At 41.0% G+C, this 23,038-nt stretch overlaps 3 protein-coding genes across 3 annotated transcripts; all 3 read right to left on the reverse strand.

Moving 5' to 3' along the window:
• Positions 1-1,052: 1,052 nt before the first annotated feature.
• On the reverse strand, positions 1,053-4,738 carry LOC310803249 (acidic mammalian chitinase-like; the record flags this gene model as incomplete). Its single annotated transcript, XM_083667951.1, has 11 exons — positions 1,053-1,294; positions 1,534-1,666; positions 1,794-1,910; positions 2,088-2,270; positions 2,519-2,642; positions 2,792-2,916; positions 3,035-3,200; positions 3,364-3,420; positions 3,806-4,010; positions 4,411-4,437; positions 4,714-4,738. The coding sequence occupies 11 exons, from the start codon at positions 4,736-4,738 to the stop codon at positions 1,053-1,055; spliced, it is 1,404 nt and encodes a 467-aa protein (XP_083524077.1).
• A 3,839-nt stretch (positions 4,739-8,577) lies between these two features.
• On the reverse strand, positions 8,578-12,383 carry LOC310803248 (acidic mammalian chitinase-like; the record flags this gene model as incomplete). Its single annotated transcript, XM_083667950.1, has 11 exons — positions 8,578-8,828; positions 9,066-9,198; positions 9,326-9,442; positions 9,620-9,802; positions 10,047-10,170; positions 10,322-10,446; positions 10,565-10,730; positions 10,889-10,945; positions 11,140-11,344; positions 12,137-12,163; positions 12,359-12,383. The coding sequence occupies 11 exons, from the start codon at positions 12,381-12,383 to the stop codon at positions 8,578-8,580; spliced, it is 1,413 nt and encodes a 470-aa protein (XP_083524076.1).
• Positions 12,384-15,544: 3,161 nt separating this feature from the next.
• Positions 15,545-19,057, reverse strand: chia.1 (chitinase, acidic.1; the record flags this gene model as incomplete). The annotated part of the gene is made up of 11 exons (XM_083667690.1): positions 15,545-15,753; positions 15,949-16,075; positions 16,237-16,353; positions 16,521-16,703; positions 16,802-16,925; positions 17,069-17,193; positions 17,470-17,635; positions 17,987-18,043; positions 18,304-18,508; positions 18,917-18,946; positions 19,042-19,057. The coding sequence occupies 11 exons, from the start codon at positions 19,055-19,057 to the stop codon at positions 15,545-15,547; spliced, it is 1,359 nt and encodes a 452-aa protein (XP_083523816.1).
• Positions 19,058-23,038: the final 3,981 nt, after the last annotated feature.

A 23,038-nucleotide genomic window follows, 5' to 3' on the forward strand; every position in this document is an offset into this window, starting at 1 on the left:
GCAGGAGTGATAGGCAATGTAGTCAATCACCCTCTATTCACTTTGCCAATAGAAATACATTCTGTATCCTGTGCTGTGACTTCTTTTACAATTGTTCTTGAACAACCCCAGGCCTGAGACACACACACACACACACACACACACACACACACACACACACACACACACACACACACACACACACACACACACACACACACACATACACCATCCACTCATGTTGTCTCCCTCAAACCATTTGATTTCCATTAATGCTTTGTCCGTTACCACGTGACTAGCTATAATACTTTTTGTCCAGTGTGCAAACACTGTAACAAAATCCCAAGTCTTTACACATGGACAGTTTTATTGGGTCTCCAACAATGCTTTTGTCACCAGTGTTCATCTGCCATGTCATGAGAAGTCTCAAATGGGTAAAAGGCTGACTTAATTGAGTATTCAGACTTCAGGCACCCTTCGCAGAGCCTCTTCAACTCTCCAATAAGTGATTCCCAAATGCATCATAATCATAATGATGCATAATCATGATTAATCTAAATTGTTATGCTTATGATTTGTGAAGCATCTATGAAGGCCTGATTCAGGGGTTTAAGAAGGCTTCATGAAGCCTTTATAAGACATTCTGTACTACTGTGCTTTATCTCCCTCAGAGCTGCATCTTTTCTGGGATGATGATTCACAGATTGGCTTTGTGGTAACACAGTAACATAACACCGACTTTATTTGCCATGCTAAAAAGAAGATAATGTATGTTTTGGTGTATGTATGAAAAGCATTTAGCCTACTACAAGCCTACTAAAAGCAATATACAACAAAAGTAAGCAGACAAATATTACATTTATATGCTTTTAAATTAAAGTACACACATTTCAAAATAAAATAATCAATTTTAACTACTACAAAGGAAAGCATGAGACTCTAAAACATATCAATCATTGTCACACAGCAGAAAGCAGTTACTTCCCAGGACATTAAGCACCAGAGTAATACGTAATATTGGCTTAAAGTTGATGAAACTGTAGCAGTAGCAATACACAACTCCTCCTTCATGTTCAGGGCCAATCGCAGCACTTGCAGCTGTCGTTGAAGATGGTGCCACTTCCACATGGCATAGAGTTGGTCACACCCCTGTCGCACATGTAGAAGTTATGCTTGTTGTCTGGGTTGGCGTAGATGCCATCAGGCTTGCCGTTGCAGAAGCCTGTCCCTGGGGCATGGGTGGTGGTGGTGGTGGTGGGGGCGTTGGTACTAACACCAGGCCTGGGGGTGGTGGTGGGGGGAATAGGTGGCCTCTCTGGATGGTTGGAGAAACAGGGGGAAAATCGTTTTAACAAGAGGGCAGTGAGGAGATAAGCTGTGGTCATGGTGTAAGCACTGAGTTGTCCTCATTCACATAACATATTCTACTGTATCATTTGATTTTCTATGTTCACCTCACTGTTTTTGAATGTCAAGTTTGCTCTAGAACTCATAGTCTGGAATCTAATGAAAATACAGATTAAAAGTTAAAAGTAAAAACACTCTGAGACTTACCAATACCAAGTTCTGTGTGGAGATGACTCATCAGAGGATGGATGCCCTCTCCACAGAACTGTCCAGCAAAGTCATCCAGATCCAGAGCCCACACGAAGGCACCTCCATATTTGCTTTTAGTCATGTATGCGATCTATTCGAGAAAGAGTTATGGAAACAGCAGCAAAATACTTCAAGCATCGAACATCTCGAATAGTGGATCATTCTATCACGTAAGTGTCTTAAATGTGGTAAATGTTGACGATAAGCTTAAAAATTACCTTCTCATTGTAGCTCTTCTTGTTATCAAATCCTACCCACTCATTACCCTTGGTGGCATAGGGAACTTTCTGTTCTTCGACCCACTGAACTGAGGCGCCATTCAGGAAGCCACAGATCTGAACAACAGAGGCAAAAAATGTGGGTTTAGTTCAATGACATCACATCACAATCAACTCATGAGGACAGTACTGTTTGAAAAGACAATTTCAGGGGTTCAAGGTTTCAAGGTTCAGGGGCTTTCATCCATATTGGAACTTTAATCCAATTGGAACCCAATTGTTCAGGCCTCTTACCTCGTAGTAGGACCAGAAACCGGCCTCACGTGTGTAGGGGCCGGCTGAGGCGGCGCCACTGGCTGGGGCTCCCACGCCACTCTCTGTTGATGTCAGACGGAAGGTGCGGCCGTAGGTGGCGAATCCCATATTCAGTTTCTCCAGTGGGAAGCCCTTGTCTCTCCAGTACTCCATGGCGAAGGCCTGAGACAGGGATGGAGGGATGGAGATGGAGAGATGGAGGGAGGGAGGGTAATTAGAGTGCAAGAGGAGGGGACTTAAAAAGTACTGCAGTATATGACCCCCCACTTAACCATCCACAATGAGGACTTAAAAAAATAACAAAACCACATCTATTAACCATAGAATCTCTCTCTTATGTCTGGCTTTTGTTGCAGTGTATAAAAAAAGTTTAGTTCTTGAGTCAGTCTGTGGCCCAAATGAGTGCTTACAGTGTTAAAGTAGATGAGATCTCCCTCATCATGGGGGCCACGGTACAGGGGGCTGTTGTGTCCAGTGAATGTCTCCCATGTTCCGTGGAAGTCATAGGTCATTACGTTGATGAAGTCAAAGGACCTGGACACACACACACACAAAACAGAAAAACAATCACTATTGAGAAGGCACAAATGCTTCACTGTAATTCATAAATATGGACAAACAGCTATTCTATGATCATGGTTGAATATCAGATGTTCTGCTTTTTTTATGGCTGCCAAACTCACTTGGCGATCTCAGCAATCTCATATCCAGCGTCGATGGTTCCCTTCCCAGCAGACACGGCGGCGGTGAACAAGAGCCGGGTATTGCCGGTGGATTTGGCCTCAACTGTGTAGGCTGCCACAATTTCCTGCAAACATACACACACAAAAAGCATAATGGCTTAGGGAGTGTTGATGATATAGAAGAGGTATTATGGACAACCACACGGACTGGGTTCAACACTGGACCAGGGGAGCCACACCCACCTGGCAGAGCAGAGTGAACCTATGCCTGTCCTCTGGAGGGCTCCCTCGAGCCCCGGGGTACTCCCAGTCCAAGTCCAGACCGTCAAAGCCGTGAGTCCTCAGGAAGCTGATGGATGACTGGATGAACTTCTGACGGTTAGCAGCATTGGACACCATGATGGAGAACCTGAGGAGAGCATCAGCATTGGTAATGAGGACACAGACCTACAGTTTGAAAATACATCCATAGTTTCTAAAGGAGGACTTGAAATCAGTTACTGAGCACGGTCAGGATTTGTGTTTTCTCTAGAATTGCCACAGCATGTGGTGTAACTGTATGAGATACTTACTGGGTTGAGCCAAAGTTCCATCCTCCAACGGCCAGCAGAGTCTTCAGACCAGGGTTCCTGCAGAGAGGCAGCAATGAGAGGACAGTTTTGGTTTAGTCCATCGATTTTTCATGAATGACAATGTACAAGCTGTTAAACAAATGACATGCTGTTAGACAAATGATAAGAAGCCATCTGCTTTCCTGATGAGTAGTGAATGACAACACAAAATCTATGTGGACTCTTGGAAAGGGAAAAGGAATGCTCCTTGCAACACTTGTGGTCCTCTGTGGCTCAGTTGGTAGAGCATGGCGCTAACAACGCTTAGGTTGTAGGTTTGATTCCCACTGGGACCATATATACTGAAATGTATGCACTCACTGCAATGTAAGTCGCTTTGGATAAAAGCGTCAGCTAAATGGCATATATCATAACACTTGATCATAACCCGAAGGCAACTTACGTCTTCTTCAAGCCGTTGAAAGACTGGTAGAGGGTTTCATCGTTCCACTCATAGGTGGTCAACTCGTTGGCATGGTTGATGATGGAGAAGGCGTAGATCAGGTGTGTGCACAGGAAGGGGTCTACATTGGCTGGCAGGTACTTCCCAGTCCCTGGTCTGTACTGGGACCAGTTGGTGAAGTAGCACACCATCTTGGTGGCAGTACCTGAGATTGAGAAAAAGAAGATCTAGGGTCAGTTCTGTCAGTTAAAGGAATGACTATGGATAAAAGGTGAGTTAAATGTCCAGTATGTAGATTTGAGTTTTTAAATTGTACTAAATGGCCTTCATAAATCAGTAGCAATCAAGGAATGAGATCTTATGATAAAGAACGTTCAGAGTTTCATTTGTTTACAAGGATATGCACATTTTTCCACTATAAGAAAACGTAGCGTATTTACATTGTACATTTTCACTATGGCCAAAGAGGGCAGCAAAGTGCAAAACTGATATATAGATAGACTGATAGACTGATATATTAGAACGAAAGATAGTCAAACTGTAAATTCGGTTTAAGTCAAATATACTGTTAGCTAGAAACTTATAGCACAATAAGCACAACTCACCTAACTGGCACAGCACCAGGCACAACCCTGAGGAGAGAAAGGCATCTGAGGTCAATACAAACACTCTGATATCAGGTGAACTATTTTAGATTAGATTAGATTAGATTCAACTTTATTGTCATTGTGCAGAGTACAAGTACAGAGACAACGAAATGCAGTTATTATTATCTTTGTCATGGTGATGGCGCAGCTTTGAAATGCAAAGGCAATGTTTATACAAACAAACAATACATAATTTATCTCAAGGCCATGTGGAGGAGTGAATGTAAATACGATGAAGTTGTGGTGAATGAGTTGAGTCACCTGCTAGGATTGTGAGCTTGGTCATCTTGATCTCAAAGCTCTTCTTATCAGGTGGACTTTTGTTTGATACTGCAGATGGAGAGGGAGCAAGAGAGAGAGAGAGAGAAGAGAGAAGAGAGAGGGAGAGAGAGAGAGAGAGAGAGAGAGAGAGAGAGAGAGAGAGTGAGAGAGAGAGAGAGAGAGAGAGAGTGAGGGAGAGAGAGAGAGAGAGAGAGAGAGAGTGAGGGAGAGAGAGAGAGAGAGAGAGAGAGAGAGGTAAAGGTGAAAGAGTACATAAGTGACTATACAGCATAAATGTCACTCTAGCATAATTCCTCAATGAATTGTGAACCTGATATTAAGGAGATATTTGCAGGTGTACAGTATTTAGCATCTTGTGAGCATGAAATTAGTCAAAATGTACTCACTATAGCAAAACAAATATCAGCACAAATCCCCCCCCCATTATGTAACCTCACCCACTGCACAAGGGTCATGTATCTAACAAACAAGTCTAACAACACTTATCAATTTTTATCATGAAATACACTAATATCAGTATTGCATTGTATTCTATTATGTTTTATTGTATTCTATTCTTCAAATTGACTTTGACAACAACTGATTTACCTAAGTTGTTTCAAATACTGCTTTTGTAGCAATTATTGCTAACATGCATTCAAATAATATGCATTGGCTACAGGCATAGGTTGAGACAATAAATGCAACAAGCCAGCAGCTTAATAGCTTTATAAATATATAGTTGTATAGTTTTCTATAGTCAATACTCAATTAGAGATTTGCTAGAGTTTCCTGTCCAAGCTTACCTTGGGAACTCCAGCTGCTGAAAGGGCTGACAAAGAATAGTATTGTCACACTTTTTATACACAGTTGATCCAAGAGTGGGAAGGGCAGGGGAAGATAAACCTTATTGGAACATGAATTGATAAGGTACCGTAAGGTTGAGGGAGCTGTTAATGTATTACAATGACTCAATAGAAGACAATTTGGGTGATCCAGAAGGAGATACAAAAGAGAGAACCTGAACATAACCTGAACATAAACATGTACATAACAATGGAGCTGTGTTTTTAAACTCTGGATTGCAGGTTGTATCCTACTATGGGATAGTGAGGACAAAGGGATGACCAAGAAAATAGCTACTGAAGATTTCTATGGACTATTCCATTTGGACAACAATTACATGTGTTTCACTATACCTGGTATTTTATGTTGCTGGCAGTTAGCACAGCCATGTATTGGAATTGTTATTGATGATATCACATATTATTCATATTATGTAATTCAGGCTCACAGTGCATATTCCAAGGTTCATCAATACTTTATTGTTGATTACTGCAGATTATCTGAGTCCTTGTGCGTGAACATTGATCCTCAAATAGCTGACACTACACAAATCTATATATTCCATATTGCAATAAACCTTGAAACCACCCGACAGGTGGGGCCAAAACTGTATTTTAAAGGATAGTATAGCACAACTTTCAGGAGGTTGTGTCCTCTGGGTTAATAAATCAGACATGGTAGGGTGAATACACTATGTTGAACACTCAGGACTTATCATATGCAGTCACATCTGGATCTGTCATAAAAGACATAAAAAAAGAATACATGTCACAGTGCATTTTGAGTGCAATTATTAGCAGCAATTTAGTTTTCTTTACCTTAGAACACCTGTTCTCTGGGTGTTTGGGACTCTAACCCAAATGTTTATTTGGGACTCTAAACCACATTTTATTTGGGACTCTAACCCACATTTTTATTTGGGACTCTAACCCAAATTTTATTTGGGACTCTAACCCAAATCTTCTATTTGGGACTCTAACCGAAATACCTTAGTTAACTTAGGCAATTTAAGTGCGGACATAAAGGTTTTTAGCCCATTTTTGAAAGTATCCAGAGTTGGGGCTGATCTAAGATCTTCTGGAAGTTTATTCCAGCTATGTAGCATAATAACTGAATGCTGCTTCACCATGTTTTGTTTTAATCCGAGGAACAGTAAGTAAAACCAGTCCCGGATGACCAAAGAAGTCTAGAGGGTTCATAGTGTGGAAGCAGGTCAGCAAAGTATTTTGGCCCTAAACCATTAAGTGATTTATAGACAAGTAATAGTATTTTGAAGTAAATTATATAACATACTGGTAGCCAATGCAGAGACCTGAGAACTGCTGTAATATGTTCAGCTTTCTTAGTCCTTGTTAGAACTAGCAGCAGCATTCTGAATGAGCTGTAACTGTCTCAGTGTTTTTTGGGGAAGGCCTGAGAAAAGACTATTACAGTAGTCTAACCTACTGGAAATGAAAGCGTGGATTAGTTTTTCTAGGTCTTGTTTGGACATGTATCCTCTAATTCTTGCTATATTTTTAAGATGATAATAGACCGATTATGCTATAGATTTGATGTGAGTGATGAAATTTAGATCTGAGTCAATAGAATGCATTTTGAGCATTTCTCAGACTTTTCAAAATGCAATGGGGTTTTGTCAGGGAAGATGCTAAATTGGATCCCTGGGACGACCCTAGCTTAACCCCTTACCCTAACCTTAACACCTAATCTTACCCTAACCCTAACCCTAACCTTTAACGCTAACCCCACGTTTTAAATATCAACTTCAATGGTCAGACTTGGGTCGTCCCAAGCATCCAACTTAGCATTTACTGTTTCGCCAAGCCTTATACTTCGGAAACGATAACAGAACTCTTTATCGGTCACTCAAAACTAAGTATTCTGTTGGTGCCCTGTGAAACATGTTGTGCGATATTGTGCCGTGGCTTGTGCTCGCAGCTATGTTTCATAGTTGTTGTTGTTGTTGTTGTTGTGTGCTGTGTAGCCTTCACCATTATTGTTATTGTGTGCTGTGTCCATAGGTTTCACTTCTAATAGTCTAGTTATTATGATGTGTGTTTGTTCATTCTTATTCATTCCGTGTCATCATCACCAATATGTACACTCACCAAACACTTTATTAGGAACAGCTGTATACCATCTCATGGTGGAGACGGTGTAATGGTGTGGGAAATGTTTTCTTGACACACTTTGGGCCCGTTAATACCAATCAATCATCGCTTGAATGCCACAGCATTGTTTGAGTATTGTTGCTGACCATGTGCATCCCTTCATGGCCACAATTTACCCATCTTCTAATGGCTACTTCTAGCATGATAATGCACCATGTCACAAAGCAAAAGTTGTCTCAAACTGGTTTCATGAACATGACAATGAGTTCAGTGTTCTTCAGTGGCCTTCCCAGTCACTGGATCTGAATCCAATAGAACACCTTTGGGTTGTGGTAGAACAGGGGATTCACAGCTTGAAAGTGCACCTGAAAAATCTGCAGGAATTGCATGATGCAATCATGTCATCATGGACCAGAATCTCAAAGGAATGCAACATTTTGTGGAATCAATGCCATGAAGAATTGAGGCTGTTTTCAAAGCAAAGGGAGGCCCTACCCAGTATTAGTATAGTGTTCCTAATAAAGTGTTTGTGAGTGTATATTTCATCTTGTTTCCCCTTGTAGACCCCAATCCAACACCTCCATACTATAAAGCTCTCTCTGTTTGATAACCCCCTGTTAGGTTGGCTTATTTCCCCTAACTGGGGAAGGTGTCAATGGTTACAGACCAGCAAACAGGAAAGTCTCCCTCACAAAGGGAATATACAAAAAAATAAAGCAGAAAGATATTTTATTTAAACTAAAGTAAACACATTTTAAATTAAAATAATACATGTTCACTACTACAAACGAAAGCATGAGATTGTCTACACACAGCAGAAACTTAGTTCTGTTAGCACCAGAGTACTACTTGATGTTGGCTCAAACGTTGGTGATAGCGTGAGCAATATACAACTCCTCCTTCATGCTCAGGGCCAAACGCAGGTCTTCAAGCCTTCATCGAAAACTGAGCCGTTTCCGCAGTAATTGAGATGGGTGGTGCCATGGGCGCACATGTAGAAGCTCTGCTTGTCATCTGGGTTGGCGTAGATGCCATCAGGCTTGCCGTTGCAGAAGCCTGTCCCTGGGGCATGGGTGGTGGGGGTGGTGGTGGCGGTGGTGGGGGCGTTGGTACTGACACCAGGCCTGGGGGTGGTGGTGGGGGGAATAGGTGGCCTCTCTGGATGGTTGGAGAAACGGGGTAAATCGTTTTAGCAAGAGGGCAGTGAGGAGATAAGCTGTGGTCATGGTGTAAGCACTGAGGTGTCCTCATTCACATAACATATTCTACTGTATCATTTGATTTTCTATGTTCACCTCACTGTTTTTGAATATCAAGTTTGCTCTAGCACTCATAGTCTGGAATCTAATGAAAATACAGATGAGGAGTTAAAAGTAAAAACACTCTGAGACTTACCAATACCAAGTTCTGTGTGGAGATGTCTCATCAGAGGATGAATGCCCTCTCCACAGAACTGTCCAGCAAAGTCATCCAGATCCAGAGCCCACACGAAGGCACCTCCATATTTGCTTTTAGTCATGTATGCGATCTATTCGAGAAAGAGTTATGGAAACAGCAGCAAAATACTTCAAGCATCGAACATCTCGAATAGTGGATCACTCTATCACGTAAGTGTCTTAAATGTGGTAAATGTTGACGATAAGCTTAAAAATTACCTTCTCATTGTAGCTCTTCTTGTTATCAAATCCTACCCACTCATTGCCCTTGGTGGCATAGGGAACTTTCTGTTCTTCGACCCACTGAAGCGAGGCACCATTCAGGAAGCCACAGATCTGAACAACAGAGGCAAAAAATGTGGGTTTAGTTCAATGACATCACATCACAATGAACTCATGAGGACAGTACTGTTTGAAAAGACAATTTCAGGGGTTCAAGGTTTCAAGGTTCAGGGGCTTTCATCCATATTGGAACTTTAATCCAATTGGAACCCAATTGTTCAGGCCTCTTACCTCGTAGTAGGACCAGAAACCGGCCTCACGTGTGTAGGGGCCGGCTGAGGCGGCGCCACTGGCTGGGGCTCCCACGCCACTCTCTGTTGATGTCAGACGGAAGGTGCGGCCGTAGGTGGCGAATCCCATATTCAGTTTCTCCAGTGGGAAGCCCTTGTCTCTCCAGTACTCCATGGCGAAGGCCTGAGACAGGGATGGAGGGATGGAGATGGAGAGATGGAGGGAGGGTAAGTAGAGTGCAAGAGGAGGGGACTTAAAAAGTACTGCAGTACATGACCCCCCACTTAACCACCCACAATGAGGACTTAAAAAAATAACAAAACCACATCTATTAACCATAGAATCTCTCTCTTATGTCTGGCTTTTGTTGCAGTGTATAAAAAAAGTTTAGTTCTTGAGTCAGTCTGTGGCCCAAATGAGTGCTTACAGTGTTAAAGTAGATGAGATCTCCCTCGTCATGGGGGCCACGGTACAGGGGGCTGTTGTGTCCAGTGAATGTCTCCCATGTTCCATGGAAGTCATAGGTCATTACGTTGATGAAGTCAAAGGACCTGGACACACACACACACAAAACAGAAAAACAATCACTATTGAGAAAAGGCACAAATGCTTCACTGTAATTCATAAATATAGACAAACAGCTATTCTATGATCATGGTTGAATATCAGATGTTCTGCTTTTTTTATGGCTGCCAAACTCACTTGGCGATCTCAGCAATCTCATATCCAGCGTCGATGGTTCCCTTCCCAGCAGACACGGCGGCGGTCAACAAGAGCCGGGTATTGCCGGTGGATTTGGCCTCAACTGTGTAGGCTGCCACAATTTCCTGCAAACATACACACACAAAAAGCATAATGGCTTAGGGAGTGTTGATGATATAGAAGAGGTATTATGGACAACCACACGGACTGGGTTAAACACTGGACCAGGGGAGCCACACTCACCTGGCAGAGCAGAGTGAACCTATGCCTGTCCTCTGGAGGGCTCCCTCGAGCCCCAGGGTACTCCCAGTCCAAGTCCAGACCGTCAAAGCCGTGAGTCCTCAGGAAGCTGATGGACGACTGGATGAACTTCTGACGGTTGGCAGCATTGGACACCATGATGGAGAACCTGAGGAGAGCATCAGCATTGGTAATGAGGACACAGACCTACAGTTTGAAAATACATCCGTAGTTTCTAAAGGAGGACTTGAAATCAGTTACTGAGCACGGTCAGGATTTGTGTTTTCTCTAGAATTGCCACAGCATGAGACTGTATGAGATACTTACTGGGTTGAGCCAAAGTTCCATCCTCCAACGGCCAGCAGAGTCTTCAGACCAGGGTTCCTGCAGAGAGGCAGCAATGAGAGGACAGCTTTGGTTTAGTCCATCGATTTTTCATGAATGACAATGTACAAGCTGTTAAACAAATGACATGCTGTTAGGCAAAAGACATGATGAGTAGTGAATGACAACACATAATCTATGTGGACTCTTGAGAAAGGAATGCTCCTTGCTTGATCGTGACGAAGGCAACTTACGTCTTCTTCAAGCCGTTGAAAGACTGGTAGAGGGTTTCATCGTTCCACTCATAGGTGGTCAACTCGTTGGCATGGTTGAGGATGGAGAAGGCGTAGATCAGGTGTGTGCACAGGAAGGGATCTACATTGGCTGGCAGGTACTTCCCAGTCCCTGGTCTGTACTGGGACCAGTTGGTGAAGTAGCACACCATCTTGGTGGCAGTACCTGAGATTATGAAAAAGAAGCTCTAGGGTCAGTTCTGTGTCAGTTAAAGGAATGAATATGGATAAAAGATGAGTTAAACGAAAAAAGCTAAATCATAGTCTTAAAGTTTTAGTCTTAATGTCAAATATATAGATTTGAGCTTTTAAATAGTGCTAAATGGCTATTATAAATTGTTAGCGATCAAGGATAAAATCATGTGACAAAGAATGATCAGAAAAATCCAAACAAATCTTTTTCTAAAATCTGGTGTCAAGGATGAGCACTGCTTCACATACTTATTTTACATTTTGTTTGTTTTCCAAGGATATGCACATTTTGCCACTATAAGAAAACGTAGCATATTTACATTTTAAATGTTTAAGAATGGCCAAGGAGGGCAGCAAAGCACAAAACTACATGCTTCACCTTTAAAGGTAGACTCTGGGATATGACGCCAATGGGAAAAGAGTGGCACAACGCTACCAGAGATAATCACAAAATGGAGATGATCAAGAAATGAGAAGAGACGATCAACTCCGGCATGCATATCTAGATGGTGCGCTGACGTCTAAAGAGTGCTTACTGTTGTTCACTTCTTTACTTACTTCAAATATCTTTGGTAAAATTTGCTGTGACTTATACGCATGATGTCATATCCCAGAGAAAACCTTCAGTATCTTGCATCTTACATTGTGGAGGGCAATGATATTATATGTAGTGATATTTTAGAATGCTAGATAGTCAAACATTAAATCCGGTTTTATTCAAATATACTGTTAGCTAGAAACATATAGCACAATAAGCACAACTCACCTAACTGGCACAGCACCAGGCACAACCCTGAGGAGAGAAAGACATCTGAGGTCAATACAAACACTCTGATATCAGGTGAACTATTATCTTTGTCATGGTGATGGCGCAACTTTGAAATGCAAAGTCAATGTTTATACAAACAAACAATACATAATTTATCTCAAGGCCATGTGGAGGAGTGAATGTAAATACGATGAAGTTGTGGTGAATGAGTTGAGTCACCTGCTAGGATTGTGAGCTTGGTCATCTTGATCTCAAAGCTCTTCTTATCAGGTGGACTTCTGTTTGATACTGCAGATGGAGAGGGAGCAAGAGAGAGAGAGAGAGAAGAGAGAGAGAGAGAGAGAGAGAGAGAGAGAGAGAGAGAGAGAGAGAGAGAGAGAGAGAGAGAGAGAGAGAGAGAGAGAAAGAGAGAGAGATAAAGGTGTAAGTGAATATACAGCAGAAATGTCACTTCACAACAAGTTTTGAATCTGATATTCAGGAGATATTTGCAATAGTACAGTATTTAGCATTACATGAGCATGAAACTGTACTATATTTTATTTCTATTGTATTCTATTTTCTAAATTCATTTTGACAACATCAACTGATTTACCTAAGTTGTTACTAATGCTGCTATTGAGGCAATTATTGCTAACATGCACTCAAATAATATGCATTGGTTAGAGGTAGAGGTTGAGACATTAAAAGCAACTAGCCAGCAGTTGAATGGCCTTTCTATCATCGATAAATTCTATAGTTCAATCGTTTTCTATAGTCAATAATTAGAAATACCAAGGAAATAACCTGAGTTTCCTGTCCAAGCTTACCTTGGGAACTCCAGCTGCTGAAAGGACCGATAAAGAGTTGTGTTGCCACGCTTTTTATACAGTTTATCTAAGAGTGGGGAGTGGAGGGGAGGATATCAGCCTCCACATGGTAACCTGAGGGAATGTGGGGTGATAAAAAGTATTACAACATGATTGGATTAGATAAGTATAGTTCGCTATTAGGTTCTCTATTAGGTCGCTATTAATGTTGACAGTACAGTACACAGCTCTTACTGTAACTCATAGTCAGCAATTTGGGAAAAAAGGGGACAAACCAGACAGACAGAGCTAACCTGAACATAAACATGGACACAACAAACTCTGGATTGCAGGTTTTGTCCTATTTTTCATATTCCATTTCAAAGGGGATATTGAGGTCAAATGAATGACCATGAAAACAGCACTGAAGGTGTTTCACTATACCTGGTATTATACAGTGCCTTCGGAAAGTATTCAGACCCCTTTTAGCTATTTTTAAGAGTGTCATAACAAAGAGTCTGAATACTTATGTACACAAAGTATTTCTGTATTTCAATTTTAATAAATTTACTGAAATTTCTAAAAACGTGTTTTCGCTTTGTCATTCTGGGGTATTGTGTGTGGATTGATGGCAAATTATTTTAATTTAATCAATTTAAAAACTCAACAAAATGTGGAAAAAGTGAAGGGGTTTGAATACTTTCCGAAGGCACTGTATACTGCTGGCAGTTATAAAAATTGTGATAAGCACAACCATGTATTGGAATTGTGGTTTATGGTATCACATATTATTTATTTTACGTAATGAATGCAGACTCACAGTGCATATTCCAAAGTTCATCATTACTTGCTGATTATTCCCTTTTTTGTTTTTATTGATTGCAATATCATACTGGGTTTACATAATATGACATGTGCATGGATATTACATGGGAAAAATAGCAAAACATTGGCACTGCAATGTTTTTATGTGAGTTACATTTCTGCAAAGTTTGTCTGGCTGATATCAGCACAAATGCATTAGTTTGGTTGGTTCTTAGTCTATCTCACACACGCGCACACACACACACACACACACACACACACACACACACACACACACACACACACACACACACACACACACACACACACACACACACACACACACACACACGTACGCAAGCAAGGGTATTGAATTATGGATGTCAACAATCAGTTTAATTCCAGTTACAATGCCATTTTGGTAGGATTATGCCTTGGGGCATGCCAACAGGTAGCTTGTTATCTGTTTGGAGACAACAGGGAAGGCACAGCCCAGAGATAAGCCTAGTAACAGAGCACTTTGGACAAAGAGACAGATATTACCATTATCGAGAAGTCCATTAACTGAAGGTCAATAGGCCTACAGCCAATAATATACTGTATACTCTCATGGTGTGACTCTTCTACAACCTTTGGAATGCTACCTCATCTGGTATGTTTTCTGATAAACATCCTGGTTAAAATGAGTAGAAACTTCCAATTCAATATGCTTTTCTGTATTTGTACACTCTGCAGGTCATATGGATACAATCATATGGATGATCTGTACTTGTGTGATCTGTGTTATGGACCTACATCCTTGTAGAAGGATGCATGATTTTGGTTTACAGTGTTGACATTACAGCAGTTCAGTAAGGAGGGACATGCCCTAAATTCAGCAATAGGTTGGAGGCCTGCTTTTACTTATGATCAGAAAAAACTCTTGACCCTACCTATTATGCATGATCTATACACACATTTTCTAAGGAACATATTGTAACAGAAATGTTTTGTTAATGAAACCAATTTAAATTCTGTGCCAAAGGAAATGTGGCAGTCCGGATTTTGCCCCTGGGCCTCTAAAGTCTATAGTTGAGCCCTTAAGTGGACAGCAGCAGGCAACAGTACTGGCCTTCAGGCACATTCTGCCTATCTATCGATGGGAGAACGCATGGCTAGCTGTAATACCACCCATGCTGGCTTTTGACTGAAGCTAAATGAATTGGGACACTCACTTCTCGTCTCATCACTGTAAAAGCTGAAGTGTGGTGAGTGTCCAAGCTCAAAATGGCTGCCTCGTATCAGCCAGGTGGGTGCTACACATTAGTGCTGGGGGAGTTGAGTTACTAAAGTGAAAAATATATAAAGTATGCAACCCATAACAGCAAATTATTATATTTGTGGTTATCTGTAAATAGAGAAGATAGAACATTGACTAAATGTATGACTCATGCAGTTTAATGACAGCGATAGGTGGTCATGGGCATGCTTTTGGTTCAATATCACAGGTAACACAAATGAACATTAAAACAGAGTTCATAGACTATATATAAACTATTTTATTATGTATTATTATACAATTAAGCTTACATACAAAAAAATACAAAAAGCACAATGAAAAATGTTCATCAGATATTGTGTATGTGTAGGTTGTTTCTTAAAAGTAACAAGGGGATGGGTAATGATGGAACAAGATTTTTCTTATGGCTACTTTTTACAGTTGGAATTCATAACCAGTTTCTGCAGTGAACGTGAACCACCACACAGCTAGTTGTCATATAGAGCTAGCCACCTATCATGACTGGCTTAACTGGCTTTTATTGCTAACTGCCACTTAAGGCCAGTCGCAACACTTGCAGGCGTCCTGGAAGACCAGGCCGGGCTGGCAGCTGTGCAGGTAAGTGTTTCCTCTGAAGCACTGGAAGTAGGTGGACTCGTCGGCGGCATTGGGGTACAGGCCGTCGGGGCGCCCACTGCAGAAGGTGGTGATGGGGTCAGCGGTGGTGGTGGGGCCCACTGTGGTGGTAGGCTTGGGGGCAAAGCCTGGGGGAGGTAGGGAGTATAGAAAGAGAGTGAGAAGGATATAAACAGGCCTATTTACTGTTTTTTACTTGACTCCAGTACAGCCCAGTAGAAGCCAGGGTTTCTTACAATAAAGGTTAGCAGGCACTAAACTAAGTGGAGGTAAACTATTTTTTCACATTTTGTGCATGTTAGAGGTGAAAACATTCTATTTACCCAGTGAATTGCGCAGATGGTTCACAAGAGGATAGGCTCCATCAGCACAGAATTCTCCTTTAAAGTCATCCATGTCCAGGGTCCACACTGACGCTCCTCCCAGTTTGTTGGTCCTCAGCCACTGAACCTGATGGCCAGATGTATAAACAACACAGACTAATTGAATGTCATTTGCTCAATGAAATGTATGGTGAAATAGAGAACCATATATCTATTCAATGTATTTCTATGGAAAGAAACCTAGATAGAATTTGAGCGATAAATAGATTGACTGAAAGGAGCAAGCACCTTGGCAGCGTAGCTCTCCTTGTTGTCATAGCCCACCCAGGAGTTGCCTTGGGTGGCAAAGGGCACTTTCTGCTCATTCTCCCAGTGGACTTTGGCACTGGATGTGAAGGAGCAGACCTGCAAACAGAGAAACATACTATTAAGCCAAGAGGTGCTGGGCATTCTTGTAACCAACTAGAGCACCTTATACATTGGCCACACAATAATCAATTAAAAATAACATTATTCAGACTTTTCACCAGTGAAAACATTTAGTAAATCTCTGTCATGAAATACTACGGTACCTCATAGTAGGACCAGAAGCCGGCGGTGCGGGTGTAGGGGCCGGCGTCTGCGGGGCCGTTGGCGGGGGCTCCCAGGCCAGAGTTGGAAGTGGTGAGGCGGTAGGTACGGCCGTAGGTGGGGAAGGTCATCAGCAGCTTCTCAGCGGGGGCGCCACTGTCCAGCCAGAACTTTATGGAAGAGTCCTAGTGGAGGAGGACAGGGAGATTAGTGAGTATGTAGTGAGTATGTGGACAGTATTTCTGTCATTATGTTGTGTTGAGTGTGTGTTAGTGTCTCTTACGATGTTGTGGTGAATGTGTGTGCCTGCGTCAAGGCTGCTGCGGTACAGGGGGCTGTTGTGTCCTGTGGTCTTCTCCCAGCTGCCGTGGTAGTCATAGGTCATCACAGTAATGAAGTCCAGGTGACTGCAGAGAAACACACAGTCAGTTCAGTTGGAAATGGATCTTCTACAATTTTTTAATTGGCTGGAACTGAGAGAAAATTCACCCCAACTCTGGTATCAACTGAGTCTGATGACCGTCTCTCCCTGCTCTGTCCTGCTACCTACCTGGCCATCTCAGGGACCTCATAGCTAGCGTTGACGACGGGGCGGAGAGAAGCCACATTAGCTGACAGCAGCAGCTGGGTCTTCCTGTTGTCTTTGGCGTCATCCACAAAGGCCTGCTGCATCTCCTGTAGTAGAGAGATAGAAACATCGGCAATGTACCAAAAGACAACCAGAAGACCAAAACTAGAGGTTGAAGACCGGCACACTAATACACACTAAACAATTGTGCCTCTGGTATGTTGAATACTTTAGTCTACTACGCTCTATTTGTCTAATCTGAACAGTTTAGCAATGTTGTTGCAGCTGGGGATGTTCCTTAAACATTTATTTACGACACAAAGAGACACAAAACATATTTCCCTCATGTTTTCAACAACCACCTGCTTTCTGCACAAACTAACCTTGACAAGCTCGGTGAATCGCCCCTTGTCGCCCTCTGGGCTACCGTTCTGTGCTGGGTACTCCCAGGCCAGGTTGATACCATCAAAGTTGTGTGAGCGCAGGAAGCTAATAGAAGACTTGATGAAGGTTGCCCGGTTCTCAGGCGTGGAGACCATGCCGATGAACCTGGAAGGTTGTAGCGAGACATTGTGACAACAGTTAAAGCTGAGCTAGGGGGAGTTCTGAGGTGTGTGGGGGAGGGAGTATGTGTATACTCTTGACATGTGACTATATGATTACTAAGCCTACTGTATTCACATGGAGTTAGTCCACACATATGGCCTATTATTCTTATAGGGGAGCTAGCCGATGATCTTACATAGTTGAGATTGACCTTTTGGTCAACCTTCTTCGTTCTACATTCTCATTCCAAAATCTACACTAGCATAGCTGCATGGACAATAATAGCTTCATTGGAACTGGTATGCTAGTGTGGATATAGGAACACAATCACTGTATCCATCATAAGAGACTTACGGGCTGAGTCCATTGACTGTTCCTCCAACAGACAGCAATGTCTTCAACACTGGGTTCCTGAGAGAGGAAGAGAAGAGGTTAGGGGTCAACACTTGCCTTCATCTTTGACTTCCTGAACTGATAAGACATAGTCGAGGTTTCACTTTTAATAAATGAACCGAAACTGCTTTGAATGAGCTTTGAAAGTGAAAGGGTCATTCTCACTGAAATCTTGCGATTAGATGAACACAATCATGTTTATTCTCCTATTGAACCTTCATTTAAAAAAAACCAAAACACACTCTCTATCGTTTTCGAGTCAACCCAGAGACACTCACACATTCTTGAGGTTGTTGAGGGTCTTGTAATGGTCCTCGTCATTCCACTCTACGGCGGCAACCTGGTTAAAGCTGTTGATGGTGGCCAGAGCGTAGATGACGTGGGTGCAGAGGAACGGGTCAATGTTCCCAGGCGTGAAATGGCCAGTGCCGGGCCGGTACTGGGCCCAGTTGGCCATGTGGCACACCAGTTTGGTGGAGCTGACTGAGGGAAGGAAGAGAGGGGATCTATTTAAGATTTTGATTAAACATGAACTCACTCTTTGAGGTGCCATAGTAATAGTGGACTGGACCAATATTTACAATTTCAACTTATTGGGGTGCCAATAAGTAATATATTTCATTTTAATTACATTTTTGGAGGGCTCCTTGATCTGTTATGAGAGATGAAGAGGTATTTAGCCTAATTCCAATCTGATCACTCAATCCTAGTCCAAGGTCATTGTTGACCCTCGAAAAGTGACCTCAATGGACTGGACAGATGTAAATCAACAAGGGCCAAAGGAAGTGTTTGTATTAAATGCTGCAACTTGTGGCCTAACAATCTTTCCACATGACAATTGTCTTGATGTTCACGTAAAGAAAACTAAAGCTTGAGAAGGTAAATGCTTACCGATCTGCAGTGTCAGCAGAACCCCCAGAGCTGTGGAGAACACAGTGTCAATATGAATTCAGATGATGAATGGAAGGAAGAATGAATGAATGAATGAATGAATGAATTAAAGTATACACATTTACCTGCTAGGAGAGTCATTCTGGCCATTGTATGTGAAACCCGATCAATTCTTCTCAGGAACAGTGAACCGCTGCACAGATAGGAAGCACAAAAATAAGCAACAAACATTGACAATCCTAAAATCAAAGAGTGATTCGCAATTGGCTCATTCAATTGTTACTTCATTATACAATACTTTGTGTTTACTATACAAATCTATGTCTCTCCATTACGAGCAAGACCACATACATGCATACATACATGCATACACACATACATACATACATACATACATACACACATACATGCATACACACATACATACATACATACATACATACACACACACACACATACATACATACATACATACATACATACATACATACATACATACATACATACATATTGACTGTAAATTCAAACATGCAAGCATATGGATCCACTGCTTACAAACCACATAGGCCTATAGATCTATACTAAACACATGCACTAAACACATGGCAAATAAAAACACAGTTATCACCATATATGTTAAGTCAGAGAGGAATATTAGGAATTCCTTATAAAACACACACTGTGTTAAGTAAGTTGCAGAAGAGTCATAAGATTTTAAGCTATATGTTACACACATTAACATAGCTCTATGATCATATTACCTTTCTGTGGTGACAGAGGAAGATTGTTCGAGGTTTGGCTGTGTTCTTGCAGATTTATACTTTCTTAATGATAATTGGTACCAAAGTGCAATTGATAAGTATGCTGTCTAATCAGGGTAGTGGTCTGACTGATTACCAAATTATTATATGACGCACAATGTTGAGTGTTACGGCGATTGTTTATATTGTTATGTCACAGCAGACATAATAAATCAGTCTATGATGACCAAGCTACATCCACCATGCTCAGATTCAACAATTCTAATTCATGATTTTCATATCTTAGATATGTAAGAACTTTGGGAAACCTAAGTGAGAATGCACTACACACACACACACACACACACACACACACACACACACACACACACACACACACACACACACACAAACACACACAATGCATTATCAGGATAAAGAAACAACATCTGTAATGCTACAAGTCTATATTGGTAAAGAAAACAAGAAAAAAAGTCAGACAAGCATTTCTTAAATACAATCCCAAGGTGTTTATTGAGTCATATTTACAAGTGCCATTTTATACTCCCCTTCACATCCCCATTCAATCGACATTTGGAAAGGTCCAACATTATGACAACATATCACTGCATTTCAATCTAATTAGTTGAAATACAGACACAACCTGTCTTTCACCAGGAAGTGAAAGAGCAACCAACCAATCAACTACTCTCCAATTTTCTCCAACAACACATATTATTCTGCAAAAAGTGGTTTATTATGATGTCACCTTAGTATTACAGATATCGTGTAAAATGAATCATGACGTGTGGTTTTAGCTGATGGGACTTTTGTAAAATGAGAGATGTTGGGTTGAAAAATACATACACACAAATGAATTAACTAGCATTAAGTACATAACCCAAAAAAGGCAACAACATTTCTTGGCCTCCAGTTGCTTCCAACCTTTCCCATAGGTCAAAGCAAGGGCTGATCACATGTGTGTGTCTTTTGAGACCTACAGTGTATCAGTGTGCAGTGAAGTGAAACATGACTATTGACCAACAGTATTTCTCTGACTATAGAGTGTGCTGACATACAGTATTTCTCTGACTATAGAGTGTGCTGACATACAGTATTTTGTTCAATACATCTACCTGGCAAAGAAAGTGAGATCCAGTGTATATCTTTGTTTACCATAGTAACTACTACCTTGTGCTTACATGGGGACGAGCTGTTGTCTTTAATGACTCCCAATCAGATTATCTTGAACGTTATACAGCTAGATATGCATGCAGTGTACCACACAAAGCTGTGCATTTCTGAAGCTTACAGTGTAATTGTCTGACACTACAGTAGCTGCTGAATGAAATATCACTATGTATGACTGACAGGTTGAAAAATAATCTCCCCCTGTTGACTCCCTTGTTTTTACTGCTGTACTAAATAGCCAGAGAGAAGGCTGCACATTCACTGTGATATACGGTACGAAAGCAGTGTGAGCTCTGGTTTTCCCCTAAGGAACTAATTACTGAAAGAAGTTTCGACATTCACATCTTTTTAGCTGCCCTTTTTCTTAAGGTACAGTGATCCATATTATACAAAAACAGTTTATAAAATTCAGATCTAATAGAAAATGACCCTGGAATCCATCAGGTATACAGGGGTTGAGTGGCTTCAAAGAATGAATCAAATGCACATGACTGTGTTTCCATATGAGATGTTGATTTTTTAACTTAGTAGACTCATTAAGATGACATCATCACAAACACTAGGGGCGACTTCCTGTTTACGGCCATCAACAGAAGCAATTGGGAGGGGCCAAAAATGGCAGTGCTGTATAGGCAGATTTGAATAAGATCTTGATTTGTATAAGAAGGAAGGTTCCCCAGTGTTTATGATGTCATCTTGCAGAGTCTACCTTTACAGTAAAACAGAGAGAAAAACTCTCAGATTAGGACCGACGCACTGAATATATCTCTATGTCTTCATACTTGAATCAATTTTGCTGGGTTGCTTTGACTCTAATTCAAAACACCACCAGCCTGATAGAACTGGAGAGGAGATAAGCATTGTTGAAAAACACATGAGTGGCATTACTGAGCACTCCTAAAAAGTACTTCTGGCATTGTAGTACTAATGGATTGTCAACAATATAATTCATTTTCAGGGGGAGTTATATTAATATTTCTGCCTTTTGATGTTTGGTGATTGTAATATCAAAGTCTGCTTAAAAGAGTTTAGAGCATTAAAATCTCTAAAAACTGAAATAAACACTTGACTTTTAATCATGTGTGTTGGTTGTGCAGCCCATCTTTCCCTTTGTAAATGCAGTATAAGAGATTCATAACATACATTTCAGTTGTTCCAGGACTAGAGATAAAGCTGTGCAAGGATAAGCATGAAAACATTGACATTTGACATAATGAATCACCTAGAGTTAACAATTTAAACTTTTATAGTGAGTATAAACAAATAATACAACTGATAAAACAAAGTGGTCTATCATTCAACCACTTACACAAGAAACAATTCTATCCTTCAACAAATAAAACAATAAAAACATGTTTTGGCTTTTCCTGATGTCATTCCTACACTCCTGAGATGTTTGGAAATCATTAGAATTCTACTTCTATTTATGTTTGAAATCTAAGATCTTGATATCTTGATAGATCGTCCACAAGCAATAGAGCTGTTTGACGTCTAGAAAGGTTCTTCGGCAGAGAACAACCTCAATCAGTACATCTCTAGTTAGCCACCTATCTTCAGGCAAAGCCAACTCTGTGCAGACCAGGGTCCAAATACCCAGACACCTTACATGTAAAGAAAAAGGCAAGAGACTATTCAACAGGTCTTTGTTCCTATTCTTGGTATTCTCTTCCTTGAATATATGCACTGTGTTGTAACTGCTGAACTGGCCGACTATTTCCTAATCAATACCACATGTGTTTTATTATTTATTATTAACCAGCAGGCGTGGGATGTTCTTAGATAACTTATTGTTCCTGTGAACTCTACTCACACTGTGTTTAGAACAAACGATCAAATCAATTCTGAACAGTTAATGAGCGACAGGAAGTGTTAAATCAGAAGGGGATAAACACTGACAGAATAATAGTGGCAGTAATAAGAATGAAAATGAGAACACTGTACTCTGAAATAACTTTGGTGATCAACTCATCAGTACCAGTTATTTAACACATTTTGCTTCGCAATAATCGCAGAAACTTACCTTACATAACAAACCCAAACACTGAATGTAAGCATTTTTCTTTTTGTGGCTGAATTTTCATAACAAAGCAGGCACAACAAAGTGTAAACAAATAACTGATAAATACTTTTTCTTTATCAAGTTTAAGTTCTCTCATCTAAAGCATAAATCATAAAAAAGGTAAACATTCAT

Source organism: Argentina silus (assembly GCF_951799395.1).
Source record: "Argentina silus genome assembly, chromosome: 4".
Taxonomy (NCBI): domain Eukaryota; kingdom Metazoa; phylum Chordata; class Actinopteri; order Argentiniformes; family Argentinidae; genus Argentina; species Argentina silus.